Below are 19966 nucleotides of genomic sequence, written 5' to 3' on the forward strand. Positions count from 1 at the left end.
ACTGTTTTCTCTGTTTGGAGCAGAAATTTAAACTCTAATCTTTTGGACACTGGTAGCCAGTGAAGACTTTTAAAGACCTAATAAAATGCGTGCAAAATGTTTTAATATGCAAAAGAAATGTAAAGTATATGTCATGATAATCAATGTAAATATGTTTTCAGTGTCGTTCCGTTCACATTTTTGGAAGACCTTGTTGCAGTTTTTGCGAAAAAATATGTCACGTGACTGACACCCCTGAACCGATTGATGACGCATAAGCACGGAGTTGTGCTCAGTTAGCAGACGCCGCTCAGCACTAGCACTTAGATTACTAGCTTGGTACACGCGCGTACACGTTAGCTAGCTCGGCCAGGCCCGGGCCCGGGATGTGCGCTCCCTGTCAACCCACTGACTGTCGACATGTACGCATTAGTACCACGTGCATTATCACTAAGTTAGCTTGCACAAATACCTGGTACCTCGAGTATAATGTCTTCCCCTATATGGGTAAACTTCGACATTGGTGATGATGATGATGATGATGAAGACTGCAGCTCTGACAATAGTGGAGAAGAAGAGGAGGCACATGAAGTTGAAGGGGAAGATGGGGAGGGAGAGGTAGCCGATGAACCAGAACGTTATCGTGGGGCTGCACCTTACCGAAATGAACCAGCTGCATCTCCCGCTGCCAGTGCAAGAGCGAATGAACATGGCACCAAGTCCGAGAATAGACCTCACGGAAACGATCGCCTGGGAATAATACAGAGTGGTACGTGTGATATGCCCCCATAGTTTAACGTTAGAAAGGATATACTGTATTCTACATGATTGACACTGTAAGTTGTAACTGTTTGTCTAGTAAGTATTAGAAGAACAGACCCAGCTCGCTCACAAAGTGAGGGGATACTCCGGTCGCCGCAAGCGGGAGCGTCCCGGCCGTGGCCTGGCCTGTCTGCCGGCGCTAACAAGTTAAACTAGCAGTAGTAGGCCTAGTCTGCTAGTAGTAAACTGTACTAGTACTACTACTAGTTGTAGTACTAGTACCACTGGGTCTAGTAGACTAGTAAGTAGTAATAGTAGCAGAATCTTTGGTAGTAGCACAGCTAGGCTACACTCTATACATTAGGGGGATTAGAGTATGTTACAGGGTGGGTCGTGGCTCAAAAAAAAAAAAGAAAAAAAAGGGCCAAAAAAGTTTCCCATGTTCAGTTTCTGCAATAATTGTTATCAGTAATTTAGATGCGCCATTTTCTAAGAAAACGATACCAAGAATGATCGTCAATTTTGGTCGAGTAGTTTTTGTTTTATGATACAAATCATACTGTGGAAGGAAGCCCCACCGCCGTGCTTATTCTACCGATGAACGGCATGGTGGGGCTGAATTCACGAGTAGGCCTAGGCCTATAAATAGGCGAGTCGCCGTAGTATTGTTACAGACACGCAGTGGTGGGGCTATCTTGAAATAGGCCCTACCGCAGTGCGCGTGCACCCGTGCGTTTATAGCAAGCAAGGGTAGGTCCTAGGTTGTTAGGGTTTAGGGTAGGTCCTAGGGTTAGGGTTTAGGGTTAGGTGGGGTTGTATTTATGGTTAAATTGGCTGTTAAATTAGTCGAGGGACATATTAGGAAGTCCTTTTTGCCGAATTCACGATCATTATACTGTGGAAGGAAGCCCCACCGCTGTGCTTATCTACCGATGAACGCCACACGGTGGGGCTGAATTCACGAGTATAAACAGGCGAGTCGCCGTAGTATTAGTATACAAATAGTGAATGGTCACGAGTGCAATGGTACGAGATTTCGCACGAGGTGAAGGATAGAGGCGCTCTATTCAACAAGGCGAAGCCGAGTTGAGTAGTGCACCTCATCTTTCACCGAGTGCGAAATCTCGTTCCATTGCACGAGTAAAGACCATACACTATTTGTTTTATACAATGTCCAAGTAGATCTCTGTTTGGTTGGATGATTGTTGGGTAGGTCTAAGTAGGCCTAGAAGTCTATATGAAAAATATAGCCATACTTACATGTGGATCCACTGCGATTCTCTTTCTGGCTTGTGCAATCAGTGTAGATACAGGTAACAGCTAGCGCTCATACACGTACACTAGCACTACGTACATAGGCCTACATACGCGCATGGGATGTGGATGTACCGCACACGTTCACCGCGCTAGCTGCAATATGCAACACACAGTACATGCAGTACCGTACAATTTCTCGAACCGTGGAATAGAACGAAAAAATCGAACCAAGTTGCACGCAAAAATTGAACCAAAATTGCATGGCGCGTTGAATGGAGTACTTACTGAATATCACGTCACCGACAATCCTCCAATCAAATTACAAGGATCTACTTGGGCATTGTATAATACAGACACGCAGTGGTGGGGCCTATTTCATGAGTTTGCCGAAAATAATGGATATTCAAGCGTACCACAGTTGTAATTTGTATTATTGGCAGTATTAAATCCGATACAATTCATTAAATATTCTTTTGTCCAAAGGCTTAGCCAATGACAATAGTGCAGCGCAGCGCTAGCTATGCGCTCGCTAGCTTGCTCCCCCGCCAGTGCTAGCCGCCAGCCGGCCGGCCGGTGCTGTCGCTGTGCTGCGCTAGCCTTGCTAGCTCGCTGGCTATGGCTAGGCTGGTCGGACAATCGATATCGACGACTCCGATCTTTGACGTCATCACAATTTAGAAGTGATAGTGCGCCGCATGTGGCGAAAGTATAGAAAGTTTTCGAAAACCGAGGAAATTGCATCCATTATGTTAACAAATATAGAACAAAATTCAGAAGAGTAAAAAACCCCGCACAACCACAGAATACACTTAGAATTTAACATTTAATATTATTACATCATTAAGAAAAAAATATCTAAACCATTTTATTAGGTCTTTAAGATCTGGGGTAATGTTGGAGAAGCAAGATGTTCCATAGAGGCCTAGAGCAGCAGAATCTTGAGCATGATGTAGTTTAGCATGTTGGTAGGATGAAGCTTAGAACAATAATGCATTTCAATAATCAATACAAGACGTACCATATGAATGAATAACAGAGACTGCTACCTAATGTGACAATGATTTCTGGATACTGTGAATACTGCATAATTGCAAATATACAGAGTGACATGTGGTTATATCATGTGTCCCCATTGACATTTCAGGGTCAAAGTAAATTCCAAGATTCCTACAACTTGATACGGATTGGACATTGACACATGCTATGCGTAGTGATTGACTGTGAACCTTAGCTGCCAGATATTTTGAGGCAATATCATAAATTCACTTGTGTCATCATTCAGTTTCAGTTTGTGCTGTATCATCCATGCTTTCATATCATCAGTATATGCTGCAAGTGTATGTTTTAGAAGCCTCACTTAAAAGATCAGATGAATCAAATGATGTGTATCTAGCTGGGTGTCATTAACATGAAGATGTGTATGGATGCCATTGGTCCGTGCAATCTCGGCAAGAGGGCTGGCATAAATGCTTACGAATGACGGACCCAAAACAGACGGTTGGGGGGGGGGGGCACCATACACAATTTCTGCAGAGGAGGACATGTGTTCATTGATCCTATCATTGTGGACTTTAATAACAAGCAGACCCAATGTTATGATGCTTCTTGTGAGCAGATTGAAGTGGTTTACTTATATCATTCAGTTCAAGATATTCTTGAAGGATGCTGGGCTACAATTCTTTCCAAAACCTTTGAATTGAACTTCAGATTAGACACAGGTCTGTAGCTATTGAGGGTGCCAGTGTTTATTCTTGGCTTCTTTAGCAGAGGCTGAATGACTGCTTCCTTGAATAAGCCAGGGAAGATATCTGTTTCATATGATCTATTCACTATTAGTATACAAAGTGCATGACAGAAGAAGATGTGAGCTAGAAGTAGAATGGGAACCAGCTGTAATCCTCACTTCTTCCTCCAATGCCATGACAAAATATGTAGAGAATGTGGTTTTTCCCAGTAGAATGACCCGTTGTGAAGCTTGCACCAGTTAGCGCTTTAGCATCAAGTGCTGCTTGGATGTCCTGTATCTTTGTGGAAAAGTACAAGCTAAATTTCTCTGCCAGTTCTTGGTTGCTACAATGTTTTGGGAGGATAGATTTATTGCAATAATGAAGCATGTTGTCTCTTATTTTGTCGACATCTCTCTGACTAACGCAGTCAGATATCTGCTTCTCATAGTCTGATGCTTTTGCCTACTGTATCATATCCCAGACAACCTTGCACTGAGTTTTGATACATTATTATCTTCAAGACTTGTCCTTCTCTTATTTCTTCTCTAATCTCATCCTAAGCTTCTTTGCCTCTATGATTTCATTGTAATACAATGGGTTTGATGGACGTGAAGCAACAACACACCGTTTAACAGGTGCATGCTTGTCAAGAATAGTTGATAAAGTGCTGTCATACTGATTGGCCAGCTTGTCGGTACCATTCTCAGATTTCTGAATCAGGTCAGATAACTCCAAGTCTTTAACAAAGTCCTCACAGTCGCAACGGAAGACTATAATTAACTCCCCCAAAACCCACGAAACGTTTTGAATTTTCAACCGTCATCGAGGCAGTGCGAATCGGGCGTTCTCATTTTCACCAAAATTTCACCTTCTCATATCTCCGCTATACATTAACCAAAATCGCTCAAACTTTCAGTATCAATGCAAAATGATGATTTCTATCTACATACGAAAAATCATGAGAAACGATTGAGAACTTTTTAAGTTATTCAAAATTTAATGTTTCGCTGTCTTGGAAAACTACCCTCCGATTATTTCCAGACACATCTGGTCGCACCACTTAATATTCATGGAACTTGATACACATATTCATTAGACATGGGCGGACGTTAGCAGAGAGGTGTTCGCTTTGCTGAAGACCTATTTTTGAAGTTACAAGTGAAAATAAATGAGGTATCTTGTCAGAAATCTCGGAGCAGCAAACGAGAATAATGACGTCATATTCTAAGAAAACTGATTTGCGCTTACGCAATGAATGGACTTTCACATGCTGCTTTGATCCAGCGAGCTGATTGGTGGATATAATGCAGCGTACTGTTACTGTGCGATACGAGGTGGCTGCACATGCATGCTATGAGAGTGGGCCGCGGGGTGTCGATAAGTACAATGTAGCAGTGTGCTGCAGGGGACTTCGCCACCTCAAAAACAAGCACTTACGACACGTTATCAGAACTGGGCCCCGTTGCAAGAAAGTTGCAATCAATTGCAAATAATTGCTAATTTAGAAACAACCATTCTGATTGGCTCAGGGTCTGCCCTATTAAGAAGACATGCATGCAACAATGATTTTGATTGGCCAGTGACAATCAGTTGCAAGTTGCGTTTAAACGCAAAGTTTCTTGCAACGGGGCCCAGGCCTATTAAAAAGAAAGTATCAAAAATGTGAATATCTACCCGATATGATACCAGCTATGATACCACTTGCAAATTCATGACATTGGATTATTCAGACTTAACGCAGATTTTACTGCACTAGTAAGTAACATTACAACTACGAATTCCCAGTACGAGTTACAATCAGAGTCCAGCAGTGCCGTACGGCACTGAAGTACAGGTGACGTGAGCGCAACAAAGATGTGGGTACGTGGGACTGTACCCTGTCTTCCCGTGTGCAAATGACTATGAAATTTCGTGCTCGGAACGAAGGTAGAAAGTGCACCTCTTTCGATTATTTCCAGACATATCCGGGCGCATGACTTCTCAAATGTGATATTTTAGAGTTCCATAAAGAAATACATACTTAGTACCATACTTGAAAGTTTTTTGTTGTTCACGAAGTCAAAATGTGAAATTTTAGCAACGATTTCTGACAATTATTTTCCATTTTGAGAGTGAAATTATGCTCCATTTTGGAATATTTTATCGTCATTATTTAAAAAAGGTAACATAATGGCAGGTTAAAATTAGGTTTTTACTTTTCATAACCGTTTGGATTATCAAAAAATATGAATTAATAGTAAAGTTACAGCAGTTTTGCTGCGACACTTTCCGAGCAGTTTTCGTGCGAAACGTGTTCATTCAAGAGGATAGCGAGGTCACGTCAAAATGAAAGTAGTGAGTTAATTGCACCCGTCCGCTGCGACTGCTCAGGGTCTATCACCTTAAATTTCTGATATACTATTTCCTTACATCCAGCTGCTGGTTTGGAGATATTATGATCACAGTGAATGGCTGAATGATCACATAGAAAAGTGGAGACCTTCATCTCCATCCTGTGAAAAAGTAGAAAGCTTAATTCACTGTCACATTATTGACAATAGACTATAACATGTTGAGATTGTTCCTCCAAATATGGCATGAGGATAGGACTGAAGGGAATCGACTCAAGATGTGTTGTGAGGGGAAGATTATGATCTCGCCCTTTAGTTATGATTGTAACTTGATATGGCATGCATGAAGGAATCATTGGTTGTCAAATCTACTTAATGCGGCATGCATAATTGATTATTATACCTCCATCAAGCAAAGTTTGTAGGAGGTAATTGGGAATCAGTGGGCAGTTAGCCCCCACAGTTGATGTGTTACAAAAGTTGCAAATCATACTGCTTCTCCATTTTTGAGCGATTCCAAAGAAATTTGGCACACATTATTACCTCATTGTATAGTTGTGCAAGACACATTTTTTAACTGTAGCAGAAATTGTGTTGCCATGGTAACAGCACAAAATGGCCCTAAATCAGGTAAAAGGCTTGCAGATCGAACTTCTTCTCCAGTTTTTCAGTTATGCACCAGAAAATTAGCATGCATGCATAACTTGATATAAAGTTGTGCAAGACACAGTGGTGCTGGAAAGTGTTTTACCATGTTAACAGTGCATTATAGCTCAGAAGGAATATGGCACACATGGAGATTGTGATATATAACTGTGCTAGACATATTTTTTTAAAGACTAGCAGAAAGTATGTTCCCATGGTAATAGCAGGTTATGGCCCCCCAATCAAAAAAAAAAAAAAAAAAAAAAAAAGGAAAGAAAAAGAAAAAAGAGCACACACGTACAGTTTAGGTACAGTAGTACACCCATTACATTTAAGCAAATTTTCATATTTGCTTTTGCTACTAAGTTACCATCTTTTTATTTCAAGTCACAATTGTATCACAACATGTTCACCCTTCCTAGGTTTACAATATAGAAAAGAATTCATTCAATGAAACAAATATTAGATTTGCCATGGTAACTTGAAGAGTGTTTAGTAATGTTATGATAAAAGAACACGAACAAAATCAATAAGTCATCAGACAAATCGTTTGCTAAAATGTAAGACACTTCAAACAAAATGTCAAGTTAACTTCAATTATAGCATCATGACAAATGTTCCAGCAGGAGGTAGGAGGTAATTGGGAATCAGTGGGCAGTTAGCCCCCACAGTTGATGGATAGCATGGAGATGGTTGGCTGGATACACATGTACTGGAAATTGCTCTCGATATTTCTTCAATTTGAACTTCATCATGTATCTTTGTGGAATTAAACTCATCATGTAATTACTTGGACGACTGTTCTCATCCACCGGGAGAGAAATATGATCCCAATGAGCTGTGGCTGTGCCTGATTTTCAATGATATTTTGAACTGTCTTGTTTGACTATCAGTGTCAAGACTTTTGCTACAGTCCCATATGCTCACTTTTATGCCTGCTTTTTGGAGAGCACCTTGCACCATGGACTTGATACGCCTATAAACTGCTGTCTTCATCCTGAACAAAGCGTCTTCGGAAGGAATTCTGCCAGAGTTAATTCCCTGCTAATCCTGTCACAATAGAGCATTCAAGTTTCTTTAGAAGACAGCTTCTCATTCATCCAGCATGTCAACTGGCCCAGTTTCATCCTCTATCAAGACCAGATCACAATCTGAGGACACTGCCAATGCTGCGATTGTCCAAGAGGTGATAAAAGACATTCTCCAGAGTAAGAGCTTCCTTTCACTGGTGGAAGCTTCTGTCGCCAAAAGGTTCAAAGTGATGGAGGAAACAATTGAAAAACAAAATGCTCTCATCATGGAGTTGGAAATCAGCAACAAAGACAAGTCCCGGCAGCTCACAGATCTTCAACAGCAGATGGACAAACACAATGACAGCCTTCGTTCACTGAACCTGAAGCTCGATGCCCAGGAACAGTACTCACGGCGGAATTGTGTCCGACTCTTTGGCTGCCCAGAAAGGGCCGGGGAAAATACTGACGTCATCGCGCTGAAGGTGGCAAGCGAACATCTCCAGGTAGATCTCAAGCTTGATGACATAGAGCGCTCCCACAGGGTGGGTCAGAAAAAAGAGCACCCAAACAAGGACCATCCAAGAGGGATCATCATCAAGTTCAAATCCTACAGGAAAAGACAAGAGTTCCTCTCCAAGAGACGCAGACTGAAGGGCAAGAAGATGTCTATCGTCGAAGACCTCACAGCGATGAATCAAAGACTTCTCAACGAAACGCGAACACATGCCAAAGTTGACACTGCATGGAGCAAGGATGGACGAATATATGCCCTGCTCAAAGGAAAAAGCAATCAGACAAAACTGATACATAACAATGATGATCTGAAAAAGCTATGAAATATTTCAATTGACAGTGATTGGTGTATGACAATGTCCAATGCTTTTGATATAATGATCCCGGTGGAATCATTGTTGCATTCTGAACTTTTTAAACATATTTCATTTGACGTTTCATCCCGCTCATACCTGTACTTCTCTTTATGAGCATTTGATTTGTTTTTTGGTTTGCTTTTTATGTATTGTGTTCTATTCTGTGAAATGTTGTATGTGACTTTCTGTATACATTCGAGGAGATCTGTAAAAACTGTAATGATTGTTACCTTTGAATATTATTTGGTAAATATAATTATTTGTTTTCATGACCTAAGAGTTGGATATATTGATATTCCAGTTTTGACAAAATATACTATGTCATATCATATTTATGGATAATAACCTAGAAAACATTGACCCAGATATACATATATTCAATTCCTCCCATTCATATAGTTGTTATACTGCTAATGAGTTTAATGTTGAATTTGTGAATTCCACCGGTTTTAGTTTAATTCATTTTAATGCACGAAGTCTTCAAAAAAATTTTGATGAAATTGATGAACTCTTATTATCATTAAAACATTCATTTTCTATTATAGCCATCTCGGAAACCTGGATTTCAGGAACACCACTGATTCCTTTTAAATTACCAGGATATAGTTTTGTAAACGTCAATAGATACTGTGGTCGAGGGGGTGGGGTTGGTTTATTTATATCTAATGATATAAATTTTATGATTAATACTGATGTTATTCAGACAGAGGAGGAAAAAGATTGTTGTGAAAGTTTGTTTATTGATTTTGTTGATAAAAATATGAAATATTCAGTTGGTGTTATTTATAAGAAACCAAGTTGTAATAATGAAATCTTCTTTGAATATTATCATAGAATGCTTGCAACTGTATCTAGAGAACGTAGGAATCTTTATGTGTCAGGTGATTTTAATATTGATTTGATAAAGCGTTCATTGGATCAATATGTCAGTAATTTTATTGATATTAATTCATGTTTTGGTTTATTTCCTTTGATTAATTCTCCAACCCGTTTGACTGCAAGTAGTTCTACACTCATTGATAATATATTTACTAACGTCTTAGATACTCATTTTGATTGTGGGTGTTTATATGTGGATATTACCGATCATCTCCCTATATTTTTATTAACTAATGTAGAATTATCAAAGAAGAGAACAAAATTGTCTAATCTCAGTCGCAATATATCAATGGAGGGCATAAATGCGCTGAATATTGAACTTTGTAATACAGATTGGTCCCCTGTGTACTCTGCCCTTGATGTTGATGATGCATACAATACATTTTTGTTTATTTTCATGCTTTTGTTGGATAAGCATTTACCTTTTAAGAAGAATAAAGTATTTGTTAATAAAATTAGAAAGCCTTGGATATCTCCAAAGCTTTTTCGGTATATTAGAAGAAAAAATAAATTGTATAAAAATTTTTTGAATGATACATCTTTTTTTAATGAAAATAAATATAAAAGGTATGGAAATAAGGTTACAATGTTAGTGCGTAAGGCAAAGAAAAAATATTATTGTAATGTTTTTAGGGAATCTAAAAATGATATCAAACATACTTGGAAAGTTATTAATAGTGTTTTACAAAAATCAGAGAAGAGTGTTCCAAGTTTTTTTATGGTTGATGAAAAGAAAATAGATGATCCACAAGTTATTGCAAATGAATTCAATTTATATTTTGATAATTGTTGTACAACTGCTCTACAATCAATGCTCCCACTAGAAAATTCATGTAACCACACTTTTGATATTTTTCTCACAAATAGTTGTCAGCAATCCCTTTTTCTAAATCCTATTAAAGAATGTGAAATTGTTGAAATATGTAAATTACTGAAATGTAGTAATTCTTATGATTGTAATTATTTGAATGTTAATATTTTGAAGAAAATAATTCATTTTATTGTTAAACCATTAGTTTATATTTTTAATAAATCCATTGAAACAGGAAATGTTCCTATTAAATTAAAAATTGCAAAAGTTGTGCCAGTTTATAAAAAGGGGAACTCTCATATATTACAAAATTATCGTCCTATTTCTATCCTGCCTTGTTTTTCAAAACTGATAGAAAAATGTGTATTTAACCGTGTATATTCTTTTTGTTGCAACAATGATATATTATCAAAAAGTCAGTACGGATTTAGACGAAATCATTCCACTTCCCATGCATTAATAGATTTACAGGATAAAATCATATCAGCAATTGATAAGAATAATTTTGGTTTAGGAATATTTATGGATTTGTCCAAAGCTTTCGACATGGTTGATCATAAAATTTTACTTTACAAATTGAAGCATTATGGGATTCGTGGTACAGCTCTTAAGTGGTTTACTAGTTATTTAAACAAGCGTTCCCAATATACATTCTTTGCTAATCACTCTTCAAATCAAAGTCAAATTAAGTACGGTGTGCCCCAAGGTTCTATTTTGGGTCCCCTTTTATTTTTATTGTATATCAATGACATAACAAAATCCTCCCAAAAAATGGAATTTGTTTTGTATGCTGATGACACCACCTTATTCTATACCCAATCTGATGTAAGGAATTTAAAAGAAAATGTTGAATATGAATTGGGTAAAGTCATAAAATGGTTTAAAGTTAATAAGTTATTTGTGAATTATGACAAAACATATTTTGTTCCATTTCAAAATAGATGTAGTAATATTTGTGATGTATTAGATGATATTGTTTTAACTATTGATTCTAAGTTATTAAAGAAATGTAATTATGTAAATTTTCTTGGTATTCAAATTGATAAAACATTTACAATGGAATGAGCATTTTGATTATGTGAAAAATAAGGTTTCGAAGAGTGTTGGTATTTTATACAAACTAAAAAATTGCTTACCCCGATCTGTTCTCTTTATTTTGTATAATTCGTTGATATTACCTTATCTGTCATATTGTCTACCAGTCTGGGGCAACAGCAATCAGTACAAGTTAAATTCCATTTTGAAACTCCAAAAGAAGGCTGTACGTATTTGCACAGGGAGTCATTATCGTTCTCATTCTACGCCACTGTTTAAACAACTGAACATATTACAAATTCAAGATTTATATTCCTACCATACTGCAATACTCGGCTTTTTTTTATTTCAAAAACCTGCTACCAGTGCACATAATGCAAATGTTTAATGTCAATAGCAATATTCATCATTATGAGACCCGCAAAAGTCATGATTTTCATTTGTTTAAAGTTAACTCCACTTTTATTCAAAGATCTGTCAGATTTAGCTTTCCTGTCATCTGGAACTCATTACCAAATAACATTAAGTCATGTCAAACATTAAGATTGTTTAAAAAGTCCCTCAAAAGGTCATTATTATTGAATTATTGAATCATTTATGAAAAGTTGATCTCTCTTATTTTGTATCTATATACCTTAAATGTATTCTTTGTGTGTGTGCGCGTGTGTGTGTTTTTTGTGTGTTTCCTCATTAATCTGACTTGTAACATATGCCGGTAAAATACCTCATTAGAAGGTTTAAGAGAACTTATTTCCTCACAAGGCTTCTGAAGCTTTCCTCCAAGTTCTCTTTTTTAATTTCACACTTTAGTTAACCAAAGGCTGTATTCCTCAGTTAAATATCTAAGTGCGTTATTCTGTTAATTTGTTATATATTTATTGTGTTATACATTCTAATCAATTATTGTATGATTTGTATTTATGTATGTATGCATTGCATGTTTGTTTGTTTTTTATCGTAGAAATGAATAAACGAATTGAACTGAACTGAAAAAAAATATTTTTTGCAGTTTGACCCATAATTTTTCTGCAAAACCCCCAAAGCATGGTGAGTTACAGTACGGTTAGTAACATTACAGTTAGTTCAGAGTAATCCTGCAGGTCATTTCACCCCTTTGTAATTGAGTAAATATCACATGGCCTCTGGAGTATGGAAGTGTATTAATTTTTCTCTTTAGTGGAAAAATGAGCAAAGAAAATGGGATTCCATTCGGTGATCCCTCGCATTTATCCCCAAGTTGAATTATCCTTTGGGTTTAAGCCAGGTGTAAGTATGTGCGTGTGTATCACACACAAACACACCGCCATAGCTTCTGACCATCCGAGCATTGAGAATTTAGGGTTTCTGGGATGAAGACTGAACTAGGACTTTCCATAGCTCAGTCGATAGAGCACCGGGCTAGCAATCCAGAGGTCTGGGGTTCGAATCCCATTGGAATCCAATTTTCTTTGCTAATTTTTCCACTAATAATTTTTCCACTAATGAATTATATTCATTTCTGGTAAGTTTCCTGCTGTTTGCGTTTGTTACATTTTTCTCTTTGGCGAAATTTACAGGAAAATATGAAAGGAACCTGCTTTACTTTGCATTCAAGTGAATTTTACTGTGTCAAGTCCCGCATGTACATTTTTAATGTTAGTTTGAGATCTTGCAAAAATCAAGATTTCTGAACATCCTTGGCATTAGGTAATACATGAAAGATTAACATAAAGAGGCACATTTTTTTTTAGTGATGTCATGTCCTAATCACAGAATTGCCCAAATATATTTGATCTCCTGTGGTAGATACTGAATTACCATCAAATCTGCAACTTTGCTGTCCCGATTATTGAGTTGTTATTTTTGCCCACTTGCAGGAAATCTGTGACAACCTGAACTACAGGCACCGGATGGCTCAGTATGCTGGCAGAGCTTCGGTGGACCTCCACACTCAGGTATGAAACAGCAGTAATAACAATCATTAGTCAACAAGCAGTTCTTTTACAAAAGTGGATTTTCAAATTCATAAAATTCTTCCGCCGAGATGTTTTCGTTGCAGCTGATTGACAAATTGCCCTACATCGACGTAAATAAGCACTGAATTGATCAGTGTTTTAGTAGTAGCCATGATAAAGAAAAATAATGAAAAAATAAAATCATAGCCGTACATACTCAAGCAGGACTTGAACCTACGACCTCCTGATCTCAGATTTACATCGATGTAGGGCAGTTTGTCAATCAGTTGGAAAGTGGATATGATGTGCATGTTGCATGCATGATGAATGCAAGACAGCAACTGATTCATGGACCATTCTTGCAGCTCATGTATGTGCTGGAAAAGCCTGTAATCGAAGTCTTGGTGGTGGCAATAATGTTTGTGTGGTGTGTGTGTTAGAGTGTTGGTGTTGACAGGTGTGTGTCAAAAGATTGTAGGATGAGTGTTTAGTAGCAGCAATGGTACACGTCTTGATGATCGCATTGGTGTTATGTGTGGCGATACTGTTGATCCTATTGAAGAGAGCTGCAAATTGCATAAAAGTGTCTACCTGGCATTAAGAGGGGGGAGAGGAATTTTTATTAATGATACAAATAATATCTACATGTATATGGCAGTTTTCAACAGCTGCAGTAGGTACATGAAATATATCATAAATCTTGTCATCACCATCAGTGACATTTTACAAATTAAATAGTAACAAGTTCAAAGTTGCCATTTGCAAAAATATCTCCAGAAGAAGTAATTTTCAACATCACTGACATTGTTAAAGACACTCCGTCGTGGCGAGTGGTTTGTGCGGCACGGAGACGAACGCAACACGCTGCCTCCCCCATTCTGTATCAAATGTAGTGACCCCCGAATGAGAATAGCGATGGCTCAATGGGTCAGCGAAAGTACGATAGGCTACAAGAGGGCTCCCTGTGCTTATCTCCCAACCCAAAATGGCGGTCAAAGCGAGCCACGAGAGCTTCCGAATGGACGCACACTCTCAGTGCGCATGCACATGAAGAGAGGCCAAAAGAGCCACGCGTCTTCTGGCCTCTCTCCTCCAATCACCGCAGCTCGCGGTGACAATATTTGTGTATGATGCGTACACGCACACACACACACACACACACACACGCCGCAGCGTCTTCTGGCCTCTCTCCTCCAATCACCGTAGCTCGCGGTGACAATGTTTGTGTATGATGCTTACACACACACGCACACACACACACACATGTCTCAGTGGTAGCATTGCGCAATTGCATGCACAAACTTCGGTCGTTCGGAGTTTACGTACCATTAGGGATGGCGATCGGCTGCCTTTAAGATGTTATTGCAGTAGCAACGAAATGTGTAGTTGTTGATATAGGGAAAGGACAATGAGTGCTCATAAACTCATTTACTGACATTTCTTCTGTCTTGGGTGTGCTTTTTATGTGACAATTTTGTTGTTGACATAAGCTTTTGTGAATAAGAGTTATTGTGTACATTTTTGTATCATGCTTGCAAAATATCTTAGTGCATATGCTTGAAGCAAGAAATTACACATAGGGTATGCATACTTTATGCTGAACTGCAAAGCTAATAATGAACAAGATTTATGTACCTTCATACATATTTTTTTTGTTAGATATAATTGGGTTTTGCATTTATATGCAGCATAGCTATGATGTCTAAGACTTAAACAAAAAACCCACAACAACACAGTTACATGTATTATGATTGATATCAAAATGTAAAAATGCCAGAAGATCATTTCAGTTGCCTTAAATCATACAGTGAAGTGTATTGAAGAATATGCTTTCTGCAGTTTGAAACATATGTATTTCGTTCTACAAATACTGCAAGTATATGTGTCATGGAAGATACATTTACATTGTTGATCATTTTGCCATTCAGCAGATGAAGAATTTCAAAGCAGCCACAAAATATTGTTGATGTAAATGTATGCAAGTTGATGCTGTTATTCTAATAATGTAATTTCTCCTGTTTGATTCGATGACAAATGTAATGGACTGTCAGAGGCATGTTGAATTTTCTTGCATTGCGCCATCTACTGGGCACAAGCTTGCTTTGCTGTCAATCACAGCTGTATGCAAATGAGTATGCCAATAAGGGAACCGCACCCAGTCACTCCATCAGGCACTGGGTTTGCCATGCTTTGTCTGGTTGCATGAAGAAAGAGAGAGAGAGAAATCTGTGTATCAGGCTCCGCCCCTGCCTATGTTGCCGTATCTATTACAGAGAACAGTCAGTATATCACTCAGTACTGTCCTTGAGTAAGAAGGCAGCAGATATATTACTGTGTATGTGTATGTGTATGTGTGTGTGTGTGTGTGTGTGTGTGTGTGTGTGTGTGTGTGCCTGCTTGTGCTTGCATACTCTGCTTATGTCGCTCTTACTAGTCACCTTCAGCGCCTTTTGTGTTCCTCAGCTAGAAATCCTTTGGAAATGTGATGCATTCACTGTCTGGACTTTACTGATTCCAATGTTGTAGTGTACAATGTAGTTAGTGCAAGATTGTATTGATGTGATCATGTGTGGGAGATTTCATCATTGAAAGTGACTCAGTTGAGATTTTCTAAGGGAAAGTGAGTGTAGATAGCAAGGTAGAATGGTTAAAATCTTTGTGTGGGTGGTATCAGGTGCTAATAAATTTTGTCATGTTGAATCAGGATTAAAAAAAATCCAACAACAAGCCATTGTTCTATATCCTAGCAGGCATGGGGCAAAACTATTACAGATATATTATTGCTGTTTACCAAAGTTCTCTCTGCTGTACTCTTGTGTGTGTATCTGTGTATGTATGTGTGCGTGTGTGCATGCGTATGGAGAATATGACACTTTGTAGCCAAGCCTGTTTGTCATAAGGTAGGACTAGATCATCAGACAGTTAAAATTGATGAATAAGTCATACCTGATTTTATGAATCTGATCATAGAAGTGTGTTTCATATAAGATAAAAGGGCAGTGGGCACCACAATTTGTCATGTCTATGGAGAAGCTTGTAGGAATTCCAGTTTGGTATGAAGTAGTAGTCTGCTTTCTTTGCATAAAATAACATGTGGCTAGAACCTGTGAATGAAGCATTATAATTGTAGGCCTATGCATTGACTATTCTAGAGTTATATCTATCATGTTTAAATAATAAACAATATTCTTTCCAGCATATTCATTTTTGTAATTTCATTCCTGCCATTACAATGTACTACTCTACAGCTTGTCTTATCCCTTTGCCACTTGTGTTGGTTGATAAATGTAATGGTGCTTTCATGAGGGCCATTCTCTTTGAGATAGAAAAAAAAAAATTGAGATGTTCGAAATATCTTGAAGTTACCAGCCCTAGCGATATGGTGTAATTAACTCACTGATCTAAGAGGCCAAAGCTTTTGAATTCTTAATGGTCATCGAAGCGCTGTGTGGAGGGAAGGACAAAAAATCTCGAAAGTTCACCTCCTCGTATCTCCCTTTATTTTACCACCAAATCCCTTGAAACTTCACACATATATCTAATATGGATATATCATCCTTCATAAGATTTTTGGGCAAAAATGCTGATGTTTCTTTCGAGATATGTATATTTTTCTGTTTGAGTTGACCGTGGGAAAGGGTTACGATTTTTTCCAGACACAAGTCTGCGCCTGCATGAATATGCATTTGGGCAATTCCGCAGTTAGGTGGACATGACATGGATAAAAGAAATGTGCCTCTTTTACTCTTTAATTTAGGTATCAACTAATGCCTTGGATGTTCACCAATCACTAAGGTCTTTCAAATTCAGTAGATTTTATTTTTCGTATTTATTGATTTTGCGAGATCTAAAACCATCATTTAAAATGTACATGTGGGACTGGGGATGCTGAAATTCACTTAAATGCAAATTACAGTGGGTTGCTTTGAAATTTTTTCCTCAAATTTTTGCTAAAAGGTAAAAGATGAATACATTTAAATACTCCAGAAGTCATGTGACATTTTGTCAATTACAAAAGGGTGAAATGACCTGCGGAATTACTCCGGACAAATGTAACGTTACTAACCGTAACGTTACTAACCATGCATTTGGGGGTCTAGCTGATAAATTATTGGTCGATCTGCTAAAAATATTTGCGTGAACGTTTGTCATGATGCAATAATTGAAATTAATGCAACACTTTGTTTGAAGTAACTTGAAATTTTGCACACTTTTTGTTACAAGACATTGATTTTTTTGTCATGTCCTTTTTTCGTAACGTTACTAACCAGCCCTTTTAGTTGCCATAGCAATTCTAATATTTATTGGATTGTACTCATTCTTTTCTATATCATAGACCTGGGGATGATGAACATGTTTTAACATGATTTTGACTTGAAATGAATAAATGGTGATTTAGTAGTAAAAATAAATATCTAAATTTCTTTAAATGTAACGTTACTAACCGCGGAATTGCCCATTTGATTAACATATTACTAGTCTGTATACACCAGTCTCACTACCTGCAAAGTCTCGTGTTTGTGCAATTAGTAGTTAGGTGAAAATAAGAGCAAAAAGACAACCGAATTTAAGAGAAAATACTAGACTTGCACAACTAGATCATCCTCCTGCGCTTGCGTTCTCTACTGGTCAGTGCATGCTTAGCCAATCAGCGGTGTCAGGTTAGGCGCAATGCGACAGGGTTCGGTTTTCGGTCTGCAGGGTGGTGAGTTGGCAAGAGAGGAGCCCTGCTATGTGCTTCAACTGTTTCATGCAGGCTCACAAAAACCAATACATCGGACTGCGTATTGCTTATGCTATGGATTTTACATGGGTCACAAGTGACAGTGATCTCGATTTTTTCCAGACATAACTGTGCGCAAAATGATACAGAAAAGATATTTGGAACGCAGTATGGATATAATTGTACTACCATAAGTCATATATACCGAAGTTTCATTTTTGTGCAATGAAGGAAAATGTGAGAAAATAATACTTGTTTTGAGACCAAATTTTTCTGTTTTGGAAGCTAAGTTTCGACATTATTTTCACAGGTTTATCCTCAATAAAACCCCAAATATGTAACATTACGAGTTAGAGAATAGTTTCTTCTTCAATTTGCTGTGTAATCATTTGATGGCTTCTGAGGTGAGATATTGCGATTGTCGTGTGACACTTCCCCAGCGGTTTTGCGTACACAAGCTGTCTACTTTTTGCAAATTAGACTTCGAGGTCATAAGCTTTCGGCGAGTTAATTGCACCGTATCCGCCGCGCCTGTTACAGTGAAAGTTAGCTAGCAGCTGTACCAAACTCCATCTGAAACTTTTGAAGAAAAATTGCAAGTCGGTGTGTGATTTTTCTAACTTGTAAAGAAACTTTGCAAGGTGTTTTGTAATGAGATTACACACCGCTGAAAAATTGCAATATTTAACTTTTGTGGATTTTAATCCTTTTTAAAAAAAAACAGAACCTATACAAGGTATCTTACAGCTGTACTACACCTTGTATGCGTGCATGCACTGCACTCTACTGTATCTGAGCATCACCAGCACATTTAATGTTAAAGAAAATCATCCTTGGAATGGTTGAAAGTTGAAACAGGACATGTTCACTACACCTGTACCTACAGAAACTTTACAGTCTTTTTTTCTTCTGAGCTACACTGTATCATTGCATGTGCGAACATACAGTACGAAACTTTGCAAGTTTTCATGTCACAATATTTTTTTATTTTTTTATTTTTGTCATGAGAATTGCCCAATGAGTGAATTCTTACCTTTGGAGTGGCTGATTTTGCATAACATTTTCTTTTGCCTCTGCCATTGTAGAATGTATCAAAATAAGATAGAAAGTGAAAATTACTTATCTTTGGTTGGCAGAGAATAGGAAGATGTGACTTTAGACCAGGAAGTAGAAGCATGATCATCTAACGATAGGCTTGCAAGGAAGTCAATAGGACCATTTTAGGAAGTGAACCAACTAGATATCAGTGCAGTTCAGCATAATCCCATCTGTGTCCTGGATGCATGTTTGAGTAGTCAAACAATCTCCATGTTATCTCTGGTCTTGTTTTCTTTTATAAGCCACACTAGTTCCCCTTTTTCCTATGTCATGTGTTCTCTTCCCTGTTTCAGTTGCTTTGTTATCTTTATTGCAGTACCTTGGTATGTCCAAAGAGTGCTATTGATAGCATTTATGTCTAAGATATGTATACACATCAAACAAATAATAGGTAATTGAGGGCAGAGTGCTCACAATAATCATCATTCTAGCACCTTCCCTGACTTCTACTTCATGAAGCAGTTTGCTACAATGATGAATTACATTTATTTATGTATTCTTTGTTTTGTCTTTGTATGATCTGTATTGTGATTTTTTTTTTTTTTTGATGTGGCTGCTAAAAAAAGCAACATTTGAATGCTTGTGAGCAACCAACCATGGGTTCAATAGCTTTAAAGGACAAGTTCACCTTCATAAACATAAGGATTGAGAAAATGCAACAATATTAGTAGAACACATCAGTGAAAGTTTGAGGAAAATTGGACAATCGATGCAAAAGTTATGAATTTTTTAAATTTTTGTGTTGGAACCGCTGGATGAGGAGACTACTACTGCTTGTGAGTCATATGCGTACAACAGTATAAAGAAAATGTAAAAGAAAATTCAACATATTTTCACTTTTTTCGCATAATAAAAGAGCACTTGACTTGCCTCTTTCTAAAGGCAGGGGGAATAATATTACCCA

General features: G+C 37.7%; 1 protein-coding gene across 1 annotated transcript in view; it reads left to right on the plus strand.

The window, feature by feature from the left end:
- Window positions 1–19966, plus strand: part of LOC139744316 (exosome complex exonuclease RRP44-like) — a 218268-nt gene that overhangs the window by 45742 nt on the left and 152560 nt on the right. Inside the window, exon 19 of the mRNA XM_071654761.1 lies at window positions 13164–13241. Coding sequence (XP_071510862.1) covers window positions 13164–13241 — 78 coding nt within the window. The remainder of the gene's footprint in view (window positions 1–13163; window positions 13242–19966) is intronic.

This window comes from Diadema antillarum, unplaced genomic scaffold (assembly GCF_040938485.1).
Source record: "Diadema antillarum isolate AM-2024a unplaced genomic scaffold, OU_Dant_1.0 seq00001158_RagTag, whole genome shotgun sequence".
In the NCBI taxonomy this organism is placed as follows: domain Eukaryota; kingdom Metazoa; phylum Echinodermata; class Echinoidea; order Diadematoida; family Diadematidae; genus Diadema; species Diadema antillarum.